The sequence below is a fragment of the Bombus bifarius genome, unplaced genomic scaffold, assembly GCF_011952205.1.
Source record: "Bombus bifarius isolate JDL3187 unplaced genomic scaffold, Bbif_JDL3187 scf7180000007974, whole genome shotgun sequence".
NCBI lineage: Eukaryota > Metazoa > Arthropoda > Insecta > Hymenoptera > Apidae > Bombus > Bombus bifarius.
The window spans coordinates 3,573,889-3,590,010 of NW_022884360.1; the positions used below are offsets into that span (position 1 = coordinate 3,573,889).

The 16,122-nt window shown below is 36.3% G+C and overlaps 1 protein-coding gene and 1 long non-coding RNA gene across 4 annotated transcripts; both read left to right on the top strand.

The window, feature by feature from the left end:
- The first annotated feature begins 1,747 nt into the window (after window positions 1-1,747).
- Window positions 1,748-8,873, top strand: LOC117216994 (protein hairy). Of its 3 annotated transcripts, none has more exons than XM_033464226.1 (4): window positions 1,935-2,071; window positions 3,063-3,189; window positions 3,272-3,499; window positions 5,825-8,873. In XM_033464226.1, the coding sequence occupies exons 3-4, from the start codon at window positions 3,287-3,289 to the stop codon at window positions 7,019-7,021; spliced, it is 1,410 nt and encodes a 469-aa protein (XP_033320117.1). In that variant the 5' UTR covers window positions 1,935-2,071; window positions 3,063-3,189; window positions 3,272-3,286; the 3' UTR covers window positions 7,022-8,873. The 3 variants fall into 3 exon arrangements, with proteins under 3 accessions (XP_033320116.1, XP_033320117.1, XP_033320118.1); XM_033464227.1 differs by having other exon boundaries at window positions 3,106-3,189; XM_033464225.1 differs by lacking the exon at window positions 3,063-3,189 and having other exon boundaries at window positions 1,748-2,071.
- Window positions 8,874-13,699: 4,826 nt separating this feature from the next.
- LOC117217022 lies at window positions 13,700-14,803 on the top strand. The gene is made up of 2 exons (XR_004489459.1): window positions 13,700-14,291; window positions 14,372-14,803. It is a non-coding gene; the product is annotated as an uncharacterized LOC117217022 (long non-coding RNA).
- Window positions 14,804-16,122: the final 1,319 nt, after the last annotated feature.

Below are 16,122 nucleotides of genomic sequence, written 5' to 3' on the forward strand. Positions count from 1 at the left end.
TTATATGCTTTTTAAAAAAATTCGGAGTTTTCTTGCTACTGGAAGATATATTTCTAGAAATTTGCATAAAATCGTTTAAAAAATCGTAATTTGCAATTTTGTAAATCGGTATACCAAGGATTTGTCCATTTCCTAAAATATTATACATAGCGCGGTAAATGGAGTACTCTACACTATTGTGTTTGAATGTTTGAAAATGTATGGTTTTAAAGAAAAAAATATCATGACAATCAAAATTGGTTGCTGTTTTAACGACGCATAACGGTTGTTAGATAGTAAGCGACATGGCGAAAAAGAGAAGAAGGAGATCAAGGTAGGTCGCGTGCAACTAGCAACTCGCTAGAAATGGCAAAAAGAGAGAAAGATTGGGGTGAAAGAGAGAGAGAGGGGTAAAGGTAGCCGCAGGCAAGGGCGCGCGTGAGCGGGCAAGCGAACCTCGTCCTCTCTCTCTGCCCCTTGACAGCAGCGGTTCTGGCAAGCAGCCACCATCCTACCCCCGCCACACGCACGACCAACCGCGGCGCGATCCTCTGTGCGGCTCCCGGCTTCTCGCCCACGACTCACACACGCGCGAATCTTGCTGAAGAGCCGCCCGCCAGCTACCGCTCTTCGATTCGCAGTCTGTCACCGTTAGCCGTCCAGCGAGGATGAATCTGTGTTTCGCAACGTAGACGAGTGCAGAACGCACCAACAGGAAACAACGAAAATGAAATCTTCAATCTCGCTCGTTTTTATTATTCGATAAATCGGATAGCAAATTCTTTCGCGAGTTTAGTTTCTAGACAGTAAATATGACACGCAGGAAATTCGATCTCTTCATGACTGAAAATCGTACGTCTCGTGAGAAAATATCGAATAATATATTATAAGATCATAATTTTTGTTTCTAAAATCGGTTTGTGAGAATTTTCGAAAATTCTTTATGGGAAAAGTTCGAGTCCAATATGAAATGAACAGATTACGATACGATTGAAAATCTGTCGTTTCATGTGCACCGTGTAAGGAGCCACGTGGTGACCTAAAATGTGCTCGCGTCTTCAGTGAAAACTTCAGTGAAAACACTAAACGGCCTAACGACAGTTTAGTGATCGAACTGAGCCGCACCGCATGGAAAACGCGTGGTATCGTGCAGGAGGAATTACACGTTACGGTGGAACTCTTGAAATAGAGTAAGATGCGACGAGGGTGTTGCAGCTGATACGACATTGCAGCTGATGCGTGTTTATATTGTGACTGGCGGAACCTTTTAAAATGATATGTTAAAAGAACGATATACAGGAGGATGATAATCGAGAATTATATATTAGTGTCAAAAGTGTTGGAATTAAATGAAAGTACACCTGTGTCAGAGTGGTGCCGCGTAACTTTTTAGAACGCGAGATGCTGAGTGTCTCAGCCGCGTCCAGTCGATTACTTTGGACGCTGAAATCCATTCTGTCACTGACACCGTCACCGACACCGACACCGACTCCGACACCGACACCGTCACTGTCGCCGTCGTCGACGTCGACGTCGTCGTCGTCGTCGTCGTCGGTGTCGTCGTCGTCGTCGTCGCCGTCATCGTCGTCGCCGTCGCCGTCGCCGCCGTCGCCGTCGCCGTCGTCGCCGTCGCCCTCGTCGTAGCCGCCGTCGCCGTCGTCGTCGTCGTCGTCTTCGTCGTCGTCGTCGGCTTCGTCGTCGTCGTCGTCGTCGTCGTCGTCGTCGCGGCGGCTACCGTCGTTGTCACCTCTGTCATTACCGTTACCATCGACGCCCTCGTGGTTCTCGTTATCGCCACCATCATTATCATCATTGTTGCTGTTATTCCCATTGTTATTAGTATCGATACCAATTTTCTCGTTATCACCGTTCCCATTATTGTCGTCACAGCGGAAGGCCCGCGTGGCCTACTAAGATGACCGCTCGTCTTCATTCGTTGAGGCATCAAGAAAAGAAATCGGCCGGCAACACTCATAGACATTACCATCATCATCAATCGCAACATCAACAGAGCGTGCACCAAGGACCGAGTCCGTCGGCCAGTCCTAGCCCTAGTCTCAGCCCGAGCCCTAAACACTCGGATGGTCGTCGAGTGAGTAAATTTTCATTTTCACTTGATGCTTTCTCTTCTTTTTTTTCTATAATTGCTTTAGTATATTTTATTCATGTTTGTATGTATTATGTAAATACTCATTCTTATATTTTAAATATATATATATTGAGTTTTAATTTTTTTGTTACAAGAATTATAGTTATGAATTTTTTATGTAGCCCGATGTAGTTATTTTTATAATTATTAGATACGACGAAGGTTGGTAGGTTGTTTGAATGGAATCATTTGGGTGTTTAAAAAAGCGCGGGAATATCGACGATTTTGAACATATGTTTATCGTGGATGTTAGTATATCTTCCAGTAGGAAGTAGATAATGAATGAAGCTCGGATAAATACATATGATCATTATGTCATCAGTAATTTTGTGAATGTATAATATACAATATACATATAATATAATTATATAATATAAAGATAATTTTTTAATGTTCAATATAATTGTGAAATGATGTTTGTAATATCTAACAACGATAATACCTAAATCGCTAATTATTAGATTGTAGACATTTATGAAAATTCATAGTTTCGTAAACATGGTTAAAAAGATATACATATAACCTCAGCGCAAATTGATGTCGTACTATTAAATGTCATAGAGACTATTCTATTTTGGATATTTTATACGTTTTTGCGTATTATGCAATTCTAACGTGACACATAAAGCAGAAAATAAAAATTATATAATACGCATACAAATTTTGAATATTTTATACGTTTTTGCGTATTATGCAATTCTAATATGTCACATAAAGTAGAAAATAAAAATTATGTAATACGCATACAAATTTTCGATTTGTTGATTACACTATAGTATGTATTCTTATCGTTTAAAATACACTCTTAACAATGTGATTATTCAGTCGATTTATTTAATCATCATTCTGTATCACCTCCATCGATTTTCCTTCGATTTTCATTTTGTCACTTCTTCCAACTCTGACATGTAAAACAAACTCATTTTTCTTTCAGTTCTGTAATGATTAGATCCTTTTATTTGTATCATGATACGTAGATTATGCCTATGTATTGTACGGAGTAAGAAAAGAGGGTAGACAAGAAAGGAGGAAAGGAGGAAGAAGGGAAAGAATAGATATTGGTAGGCGAACATTTTTAGAGACGACGGTCACGCGTATAATTTGATATTGTATTATTCTAGCGACAGGTTTGTTATTTTTCAGGCTAACAAACCACTAATGGAAAAGCGACGGCGAGCTAGAATTAATCAGTCGTTGGCGGCGCTGAAGGCGCTCATTCTTGACAGCGCCCGGCTGGAGAACACGAAGCATAGTAAACTTGAAAAAGCTGACATTTTAGAGTTAACGGTTCGACATTTACAAAGGCAAAGATCCCTTGCTCAACCTGGTTTGTCGAGATATAAGGCTGGTTATCAAGATTGCTCCAGAGAGGTATGTTTCACTCAACTGTGTTGCATTTAGTGCAGAAATAATTGTATTTATCTTTAACTTGATAGTGTGCTACAAATTCGAAGAAAACTATAGATTAAGTTAGAAGTAGTTAGGAGATTCTCTATTTACTTGAATTAACTTTTCTCAGCTATCATTCTTAAACAGCCATAAGTACAAACGTAAAAATAAAATTTGTAAAAATACTGTGTATCGTCTATAATTTTAGAAGTTTCCTGAATTTGTTTTAACAATTCAATGAAATGATAATGCATTTCTGATTCTCGTAATTTGATTGCTATTTGTGAGGAGTTCGATTCGTTTAAGTATTGAAATAGTTTGTAAGTAGATTTTCAAAAATCACAGGCACTGCTCATTCCGAGATTCAAAACTATCTTGTGATTATCGAATCCTAGAATTCAAATAATATGTAGCGAGCCTTGGACATTGATTCGAATTTATACGGTTACTCGTATTAATATTAAGACACAACACTAGCCTTATATTATTTGTTGCTTTGTATAAGAGGAAATGATTTAAATATCGTATTGGTTATTCTACGAAAATACAGTATTTTCTCTATAATTTATCACCACTACGTTCCTCGTAATTGATCTGTCGTCATCCCCACTACTGAGGTGAGATCATTCCCCCAAGGGGCCCTAGTGTTGCTTTTGACACACCGCGAAGTTCAACGGCTGAGTAGTGTAACCTGATTCGAATTCGATCGACTATGAAAAGATATTAATTATCTATGAGACAATGATAAAACCTTTTCATTTCTGATTTTTACAAAATTAAACGTTTACTAACGTATTAGTAAGATTTTTCTGATTAAAACGAGACCGAATGCGATATAGTTTAAATCGCATTTACATGTATATACAGGGTGGTTGATAACTGGTGGTACAAGCGGAAAGGGGGTGATTTTACGCGAAAAAAGAAGTCGAAAATATAGAATAAAAATTTTTCGTTTGAGGCTTTGTTTTCGAGAAAATCTACTTTGAATTTTCGCTCGGTACGCGTGCACTTTATCACGTCTCGTTATAACGGATCTCACTGTGGATCGTTGTCTCGATGGAAAAATTAAAAAAAAAATTAAAAAAAACAATTTTTATTTTATATTTTCCAGTTACCAACCAGTTACCAACCACCCTATATAATAGGCGAAAGAAAATAAGTTAATGTCATTAAATAAACGAATATTCTCCAAATTATATCGTACTTGGTCTTACTTTAATGAGAAAAACCTCACAATTACACTGGTAAAAGTTTTATTCGATAAAGATTAAAAATAAAAAGGTTCCGTTATCGCATTAACATTATCTAGCCGATATGTTTCTTTTCATCAAGCCGACTCTCGCGCCTCTTTTTCTTTCACTCGCGCTATTTTTTTCTAAGTTCAGCAAAATGGCGAATCGTATCTATTATAATCAATCGAGTTCTGTACACAATGATAATTTATCACAGAGAAGTCCCGATTTCGATCAGTTATGGAGAAAATACCGTATGTATCTCTTATTGTAGCTTGAGAACACGTAAATAATTTTTTCTTAACAATAAAGTTTAATGGTACAATAGATTTTTAACAAAAATTTGTCTTATTTTTACGTCACGCTAATATTCAGACACTTGTTTATACTCTGCAATTTAGCAATTTTTAGAAATAGATCGAACTGCGAAATACATCAATATTTTCTTTTTATTTTAAGTACAAGTTTAATGTTGCGTCAACTGCTCATTGTTATTAATAACAATTTACATTTATTTTGTATAACCGTTTCGTATAATTAATATCGGTATAGAAGAAACAGAGCGACACAGAAGAAATTAACAGCGATACTTTTCTAATACACCAAGAAATTTAACGTGTCAGAAGAAGGAAAGGGTACTAGATATGATGAAATACAATTTGTAATTTATCATTAAAAAAAGGATAAAAGTTATCGTGAGATTGCGCAATTGTTAGTACTAATTGTAAAAAAAAATAGCGCATCGAATTTAAGAAACACAGAAGACAATTTTTCTCTTCTTAGAAATCTCTTGTAGAGTTAAACTTATTATTGTCGTTAAATGTTGATTAACTGTAATGTTTGCGTATTTTCAAGATGCAATAAATGGTTCATATTATTGTAAAATAAGCAATACGATATTTAAATCATGATCTCCTATACCAAGCAACAAATATGGAACTATAGTCCCGTGTCCAAATATTAATGTGAGTAAGTGCAAGTACATATTGAATCTGATTCCATTACTATTACTATACTACTGAAACAAACGGTATCATCGCTCATATTTTACTTTCATTTTGACTTTGCGTTGCAGGTAAGTCGGTATCTCGATGCTCCGGATATAATCACCGGGAACACGACACCGATGGACCCTGCAGTGAAACAAAGGCTACTACGGCATTTGGATAGTTGCGTGTCGGAATTAGACTTGGATCTGGGTTCGAGGCCGGATAGCGGATTAGGCAGCAGTCCCGGAAGCGTGACGGATCGAGTGACAGGCTCGGGAAGTCCCGGTCCGTTGGAGCATCATGTGCCATCGACTGCACACTGTAGTACAACTTTGAATCCGGTCGGCTTGATAAAAGCCGAAATACCGGATATCGAACCAGCCCGACCGGATAGTAGTACTACCGCTGGCGATGAAAACAACAATAATAGCAACAGCAGTAGCAACGGCAACAGCCGGCCAACTTCTGCCTTCGGTCAGGTTAATACGACCAACCTTGATTCTCATCATCATCCACCTCCGCCTCCTCCACCTGGCATGCCAGTTATCGACCAGGCGTCTAGTTCACAGCAAAATCCAAACATGCTTTCGGTCGTGCAAGTGATACCATCCAGATTGCCCGATGGTCAAGTAGTTTTCCTTCTTCCTAGTCATTACGTTCAGCTCGCAGCTGCTGCCGCAGCGAACGGTATCAGTATCGGGCCGAATCCACCGACGGCCATATGGGCCGCCACTAACATGTCTTTTCTCAAGGCGACGGACAAACTCGCCGCGAAACGACCTCATGAGGATATACAGGAATGGCAGGACGCGGCCACCGTTGCCGTGAATGCTGCTGCTGCTGCTGTTGCCGCTACCGTCGCCGCTGCCGCTACGTCCGGCAACGCTTCTGTTTCCGCTTCCATTTCCGCTTCCGCCCCCGTTTCTACCTTTGCTACCAATGCCATCTCAGCCATTGGTTCCAAACCAAGTAAGAGTCCGCGACTCGAACAGCCGGAACAACCGCTTGACTTTACAACTACCTCCAAGAAACCAAAATCTAACACGAGAGCTTCGTTACCAGCCGTCGCTAACGTCGAGCACCACCTCCAGCAGCAGCAGCAACAACAGCAACAACAGCTTATAGGTCGTTTAACCACGGAAGGAGCGATCCCACCGCACTCGGAAGACAGGCCGTCCAGCCACGCGAGTGGCGAGTTCGTCACGGGGATTCGTTCGCCTTCTCCTCTTCAACAACCGCAACAACCTGCAAAAGACGAAGAAGGAATGTGGAGGCCTTGGTAGATTCTTATTCACGCCTCTGTGGTTGCGGATCTACGAAAATGTGCTATCGTGTACATTGTATAGTATCGTTGTTGGACGATGGAACAATGAAAAAAGAGTCACTTTTGAAAAATCATTTTCTACGTGTACGACAAGACACGATGCACGTATTGTATTTTCGGAATTCTGTAAAAGTGGAGCGAATCTGTGTTTGAACCTCGTCGTCGTTTAAGATACTGCGATAAGGTGTGGAATAAAGTTTGAGAAGGATAATAAAAGCGTTAATGACTAGCCCGATTCTTGCGATTAGTGCGCACTATAATCGATAGAGGGACGATTGGCAAGTTAATTGGCGCATAGTAATTATTTACAGTGTCAGTGTTCTAACAAAACTGATGTACACTTGCTATTTAGATGTACGAATTATTACGTAGTGGTTTGTTACGACACGATCGTTATTCGTTTGTTTAGTGCAAGGAGTGCCTAATTGAAGAGAAGCGCTAATCAGGGAAGAAGGAAAAGACATTGTGCAAAATCTGCGTATTACGAGGATTCGACAAGCATTATCTGTTCGAAACATTCAAAACTAACAGTATATATGTATACATGTATATGAGAAAGATCTAATACGTTATAGAATCCGAGTAACGAAAAAGGGTTTCGCGCATAGTACTTTTATTCCGCTGTCGTGTACATAAACCCCGATTGGAATTATAACTAATGCCAGATATAGATTTATTTTGATGTTAACTAGGTGTATATGCGTACGAGACAACGTAGAGAGAATGAAACGAATGGGAATGAATCTGTGTATCGTGAGTAAATAGTGAAGAGACGTCAGTTCACGTTCTAGATGAATCACAGTTTTCATCTAAATATACTTCTGTAATTGCTATGTTGAGATTCAAAAATCCTTATTCAATGTACTTAGACATCGGTCAATATAAATATGCATACTGACAAGTCATTAACCTTTTCGTGATTATCCTCTGAAATTTAAGTGTGACCTTTAGAAAAGGTTTATGTGAATTCTGCGTTCCAGAATCCCGCAGACGAAAGAAATTGATAATGACTTCAATATAAATCTATAAAGTTACGTGAAAAATTCTGCTAGTCAAACGAGAATATATTTTTAAAAATCACATTTTACCCTCTTATATTTTACAAAATATCATTCGAATCGTCGGAAATAAATCTTTTTTGTATATTTATTCAATTTTCATAAAAAACAATACGAATTTCGGACACTTACTAATCTGGTAATTCTGGAAATTGTAGTTTTAGAAATATAGTAGAATCTCGATTATTATTGGAATATCGATTAATAAAAAATTCAGAATAATCCCTTATAAGATGAACTGAGGCATACAACTCAGAATTGAAGAAAAATGTTACACTTTTATTCAAAAGCTTTTATTTCTGATTAATATTAATATTTACAAAAAAATTCAAAATAAATAATTCTCTCTCATGTGAAAACGAAGTTGTTCGATTAAAACGTGAAACAGTATCCGAACAGCGTGTGTTATTAAGTTCCATCGTAATTTTTAAAAAAGTGTAGTGGAAACATTGATATGATGATGATATGCAGTAGCTTATGAAAGTATTCGAATGCATATAGAAACTTTTTATGAATATAGTATGTATTATGTGTATTATAGGAAACTGTTTTGAAATTTCATTAACATTCTATGATGGGCCTGATTCCTATGATTATGTTGGTAAAACATGAAACAAATCCGAAAATGTCAGAAATGTAATAGAAGCTACAAAATATTTAGTACTAGTATGTATATATTTCGCAGAGATTATAAAAGTACTTAAACAGTTATTTATCCATTATATTAATAAAAGACTCAATATTCAATGAGAACATCTTTAACACTTATTATGTTTAAGAGATTTATGCTATATACTAATTTTTTACTAAATATACGTTTGCAGTAAATGTAACTTCTATATACATCTTGAAATCAGCTTCAGTTTTTATCAGTATAATCGCCACAGGTTCCACTACAGTATTAATGAATAAATATGGATCCAAATATCAGGTGAGTGCAAAAGTTCTGCCGGTGTCTACGTTATCTATCGATTTCTTCACTGTTAAATAAATTATGATGCATTTAAATGAGAAGTAGTTCCATATAATAACTACAAATTTCCTATTTCAATGTAATATACTGGGTGCAGTCGAATAACATGTAAAAATGGACATGGGGTGGTTTCTTATAAAAAGACAGAAAGAAGATTAATAGAATAGCATTTTTTCATATGTCACTTTGTATTCGAGAATATCAAGTTTGAACCAATGTCGTATACATAGTCTGGAAACCTCCATGGCGATGTGCTTGACAAGTCAACCGCTGGCCATAGCGCTGGGATCGATTTGTTAAACTTTTGCATTTAATCACCAGCGACGACTCGTCAACGAGGTACATAATAGATTTGACGTATAATGCTTTTTTGTGTCCCATATTTCGAGGATCACCTGACAGCTGACCCTTATACCATTTTCATATTGTATACAACGTTACCGATTCAGTATAGTAGTGGTTTGAATTGAAATTAAATTTTCCTATGAAATTACAAGTAAGGTAAGAACAAGACATTTTGCAAATAAAGTGTAGGAATCCTATACTTCTCCAATCTGTAGTTCTTCAATCATATCGTGATACAATTGATTATAATGGTACAGAGTCTCTTACCTACAATATATTTCTAATGCTTCTCAATTTCAATGCATCCCGACTGCTGACACTTCTCGATATTTTTGGAATTATTAATTTAATATCTAAGATTTTCATTCGCTCCCATTGACAAACAATGGTGACTTCTTAAACAATAATTTTTTAAATACAAAAGACTACTTTTATCACCCGAATATCGTAAATCAATTTTTAATTGGCGAAACTGTGCTGAACTGTATTGAAAGCTACTCCTCCTCCGATTTCGATGATTTTTGGATATGTTGTAGAAATCGACATTTTGAACAACTTTTTCCTCTAACTGTCGGCCGGCCACAGTTTCCGAGAATATTCACAATAAACTATCGATATTACTACAGTGTATTGTGCCTATAATTGTAATGTTAATTGCCGACATAGAAATATAAAGACAGAGTATATAGCGAGTTATATTTTTTTTTTTTATTTAAAATTTCACATTCACAATTTGTTCAATTTGGACATTTGGTAGAATTTTTTATCTGTTTGATTATCATGTGGGTGGCCACCCCCAATGGGGCACCATCTTCGTGTTTGCTAAGATATATCCTTTGTGAGATCTGCTGGGTGTTTCCTTTTTAATTTTCTTTCTATGGTTGTGTTGATCGTTTCGTTGGTATTCTTTCTCTGTACCTTCTTGCGAATCTGCTAATCTCTTCCTTGATGGTATTCCAAGGTCTTTCCGTATATCCTCATTTCTAACGTACCATGGGGCGTTTACAATTGATCTAAGAATTAGATCAAGAATTAGAATTAGATTAAGAATTAGCTTGGATTGTCTCTATTTTGCTTATATGGCTCATTGCTGCTGTTCCCCAAAGTGGTATTCCGTACGTCCAAATTGGTTTTATGATCGTTTTGTATATTTTTAGTTTGTTTTCTATGCTTAGTTTGGATTTTCGACTTGTTAACCAATACATTTGTTTCCTTGCTAATTGTATTTTGTCTATTATAGATTTAATATGCTGTTTCCATGTGAATCGTGTATCTAAGTGGAGTCCTAGGTATTTGACTTGCCTTGTTTGTATTATGTGCGTGCCGTTCAGTATAATGTTTGGAGGTATCTGTTTTCGCAGTGTGAATGTAATGTGGTTGCATTTATCGGGGTTTGCTTTAATTTGTTTAACTCGAAGCCACTTTTCTATTTTTGTGATATGTTCTTGTAGTGATGTGACTGCTGTTGCAGGGTCAGTGTGCCTGACTAGTACCGCTGTGTCGTCCGCGAATGTCAGTATCTTGCTATTAGTAGTTGTTGATATGTTGGCCATGTATAGTGTGTGTAGAATTGATCCTAAGACGCTTCCTTGCGGAACCCCTGCCTTGGTGTCTTTAACTTCAGAGTATGTGTCTTTAATTTTTACTACGAAGGTTCTGCTGCTTAAGTAGGATTTAATTAAATGGTATATCTGCTTCGAGAATTGTTTTCTGATTGATTGAAGTAGACTTTCGTGGTTTATTTTGTCAAATGCTTTCTCGATGTCCATAAAGAGTAGAGTGCAGTATTGTTTGTTTTCTAATGCTAGAATTATTTCATTTTAAGTCTGTGCATTTGCTTTATCGTGGAGTGTTTGTTTCAGAATCCAAATTGGTGATCTGGTATTGATTTTTCCTTCTCTATTATTGGTTTTAAATGGGCGTAAATTATCTTTTCTAGTATTTTGGGAAACACGGGAAGTAGTGATATTGGTCTGTATGATGTTGTTTGGTGTGGGTCTTTGCCTGGTTTGGGTAACATTATGATCTGAGCTAGTTTCCATAGTAGGATAGTTTAGGATAGTATTGGATTCTTAATATTGCATTGTAAGTTATTGTGATTAGTCGTATCGCTTTTGGAGGAAGGTTTTTCAAGATTTTACCATTGATTAGGTCGATCCCTGGTGCTTTATTGTTTTTTGTTTTCTCGACTATGATATTAATTTCTTGTGCTGTTGTTTTAGGTATGATATAGTGTTTGTCAGTTGAGGTACTAGTGGTTGACGCATCCTCATCGGTATGACAATTGTGGTTGCTATTATTGATGTTATGTGGTGTAAATATGTTGCTTAGGTGGTTGGAAAATTCTTCAGCTTGTTCTTCGTTGATTCTTGCCCATGTATCATCTGCTTTTCTGATTGCTGGGACTAGTTTTATTGGCTTCTTCATTTTTTTTTGTGGCTTTCCACATAGTTGGAGTTCTCGTGCACAGATAGTGACTCTATGAATTTTGTGAACTCATTGTTATTGTGTTCTTTTATTTTGTTTTTAATTTCCTTTGCAAGTTTATTTAGGTGTTTTTTATTTTCTTTTGATCTATGTTTTTGCCATTGTGCTTTCGCTTTTCTTTTTTCTCTAATTTTTTTTTCAAGGATGTCTGGCGGGATTATTTTTGTTCGTCTATAGTTGATTCAGGTATGGTGGTTGCCCATGCTGCTTCCTGAATAGTTTCTGTAAGTGTTGTTACTGCTTGTTCGATGTGTTCAGGTGTTTTCAATGGGATGTTACAATTGATTTTGTTCTCAATTATTTCTTTAAATGTTTGCCAATTGGTGGTATTATTGCATAGTGTCTCTGAATTGTTATAAAGTAATAGCGAGTTATATGTTACCGTGTAAGTGGATGCGATATAGGAATAGAAACAGAATGTCGCATGGGTGGCCCCTTCTGTCCTTGTCTAATCAGACATGTACACTGATGCCGCTTGTTGATCGGCGTTACATACTTACATATTTACTGTACGAATGTGCATGCATTATTAAACAAGGACACAAGCTTCTATGCAGCGTTCTCTCTTTATTCCTATATCGTTCTTTTAGCTCGTTCATGCGTCATTATGATAGTCGAGTGCCTTGTGGCATAACCTAACTTCTATCTTTGGTTTATATATAGTACATATGTATAAACGAAGGTTGGACGAGCTTGAATATTCCACGGATCCTTCGAATTACGACACCGTGCACGACTGCATATTAAAAATGATTATCATTAATGGTCTAGGTTAGATTTTTAGATTAGTCTTTTAAATCCGTTGTGAGGCCATAGATTTAGTTAATGAATAACAACATAATTGAAATTTATATTAAGCTTTATTTTTTATTGCTCTGAAATTTGAAATATTTTAACTATGATCAAAGAATTTAATTATTCGGTTGTCAAAATCGTGTTATCGTCGGAACAGTTTTTCGAAGACTTTTCTTGTAGCCTCGCATGTGCAATTGTGGACGATTATTTAGATTTGTAAAGCATGGCACAAAGATATAGAGATCAATGGCTGTTGGATGTAAACAGATCGTCTAACATTTTTCATCAAACTCATTATTTGCGTCTCAGTTATTTGTATTATTGAGATTTTACACAAGTTACGAATGTTGCTCATTCCTACTTTCGATCATTATTTAGATTAAGGTCCTTCTCTCTCCGATTTTAATGATTTTCGAATCTGTTGTCGGCACTATGATTCTCAACAACTTTTTCCTATACGTATAATCGCCGCCCTGTAGACCATCGACGTCTTTATGAAGATTTCATGAAAAGTATGGGTATGTATACATACATATTATTGACATTTTATACGAGTTACGAATGTTTTACATTCTTACTCCTACTTTCACTCATTAGCTTTTTTTCGATCGTCTGTGTAATCGTGTGAAGTGACAAATGAACGGCGAATTAAAGGAACAACAATGTTGTGGATCTTAAGTTTCCTAATGAAAGCATAGTTGACAAATCTCATCCTAGAACGTGGTTGCCACATTTCGATTATTGTTCTACGCTCGTCAGAATAAAGTCCGATAGAATAGCTATGGCAGTGTTACATTGGGTGCTTAACATAAATTTATGTTAATACATAAATGTATGGTATAAAACAATAAATATATATCTATTAATAATAGAAAAAAGTAGTACGAAAATTATTTATTTGCCTACAATGATATTAATAGTAATAACAGTTAACGGGCATATTTAAATGACAGTATATGCGCGATTTAAATGGCTGAAGTTGTGCAGGATCTGCTGGATTTCTGCGGCCTTCCTGCCGTCTAATTACGCTGCGCAGAATTTGTTACATTCTGCTGCCAATCTGCACGCAAATGGTCATCAGTGTAGTTATTAGGCTAGTTAGTGTTTTATTGGAGAATGTAATAACGAATACAAAATACACGATACAGTTTATATTTTACAATTTTATAATTTTATATTCGCTGCTTTGTACCAAAGAAAACGAATAATGAAGAAACAAGATATAAATAGAAAGAAAAAAATAGAAGATGACAGGAGCTAGACTAAGTAAGACGATACTAGAACTATATGGAAGATAAGGGAATAAGACTATTTCGACACGATAGCTTAAGAAGGAAAATACATTGAATCTTTTATACGGGTTAAATTTATTCGAAAATAGAAATAGAATAGTTTATTGGACGGAATGGTCGAACTGAACGCTACGTAGTTCATGACAGATATCTTGTCCGCGTTGACTCGGCCATCTGACAAGTGCGTGTTCCATAGTTGCAGAGTTTTACGTGGTCGAAGTTGTGTAAGATAGCTGTATCCGGAAGTTTAACGTAAAAGTATGTTGATCGTAGATTAAGGTAAATATATTCTAGTTGTCATATTGGTTATACATTATACTGGTTTGTTTCCTTTGCTAAAAATTGCCAACGAACATAAGTGTTGCAGCTGGAGAAGTGGACTGTGGCGAATAACGACGAATAGCAGGAGGACTAAAGAAGAAGGAAAAAAGCGTTTAATCGCTGATAATGAGGAAATGGCGAGAAGGCGAATTGCGTAGTAGAAATGCGTAAATAAAATAAGGGCATACGAAATCTAGATGTGTGAAAGATTAAGAATGGAACATAGTAGCGATGTTGATTTAGTGTAGGAGTTTGCGGAAACATGGGTTAGTTTTGTGGAAATTGTAAAGTATGTAAAAAGATTGTAGGTTAGATGTGTGAAAGTTGAAAGAAGTAAGAAGGGAATAAAAAGAGAGTATAAAATAATAATAGTTACTACGTAAGATAATATAATTTTGTGGATGGTAGAAGAATGGATTTATTTGGGTTTTAGGAGATTAAAGAATAAAGAAAGATACATTTAGAAAATATATGTGAGTTTTTCATTTGACTATTGATCATAAATTGTAAAATTAGGATTGAAATATAGTTGGTATATAGAATATAAATATAAATATGAATATAAGAAATATGTAGTTGTAAAATATGTGGATAATGGAATAGAATGCTATTAGGTAGTAATTATAATCTGAAAATATATTAGTAAAAACTAATACGGTTGGAATTTTGTAATTACAGGGATACTATATGGAAAGTGATTAATGTTAAATAAATTCTATTTAAAGGAACGAAAGGTATTAGTAATAAAATATAAGGATATTATTAAAGATAGTAATTATATAATTATAGGAAATGTGATGGTAAGTATGGTGGGTTGTAAGTGTGGATGAGATTTATGGCTTGGTACCCAGATAGAAAGGAAAGGAAAATGGATTCACTTGGCATCCGCGTGTCTATGACAGTCTCCAGGTCCGGTAATCCACGAATGAACGTATCTATTGCGCTATCTGCTAGCGGTTTAATGCTCTCATTCGTGATCTTCCCGTATTTGTCCTTCAGTACAATTTGAGTTCCGTTGATAAGAATGCGAATACGGTCGTAGAAATTACCGACGGTTTCATTATGGCACATACACCCCCTAGCTATTTCACGTTGATAATACAGATACGTTTTATCGACTGCAAATTGATCTTTGAAATGTTTAATCAGTTCGTTATCGGTGTAAAGTATATCTGTAAATGCTATAGTGGGCATGATTCTACAGTTTAGATAATACTGCATTTACGAACAAACCTTGCAGTTCTTTAGGAATATGTTGCCATTCTTAATGTTTTGCAGAAAATCTTCCAAAGCATACTCGATCCATCGAAATATGGAATGTTAACGATCGTGTGCTGATGTCTGAAGCACTCAGTTATCGATGACCGTGTCGTTATTATTATTAGTAGTATTATCAATCCCTTGCCATACTTTGATGAATCTGAGTCGTATGAGAATTTTGAGCCAAACCTAAATATCACGAGTCAGGTTCGTGGTCTTAATCTCGGGCCAAGTATGAACGTCTCGAATGGGGTCTTTTGTTCCAATGTGCTACTTAGGAGATATTTTCGTGGCGCAGATAACAGCTAAAAGCTAAACAAACATAGGCACTCGGAGAGACCAAGAAAGCTTTAATCGTTCTTCAATTCTTGCCATTCCATTGAATGAGTTGCACACGTTTTTTACGTCTGCTCTACGAAATGTAATATTCTTACGATCTTCTTTTTTTGTCAAACCCTCCATCATGTTTAAGAAAAGGAGCGAAATTACCAAAAAAGCAAGTAATTCATGTGGAAGTAAGAGTAATGGA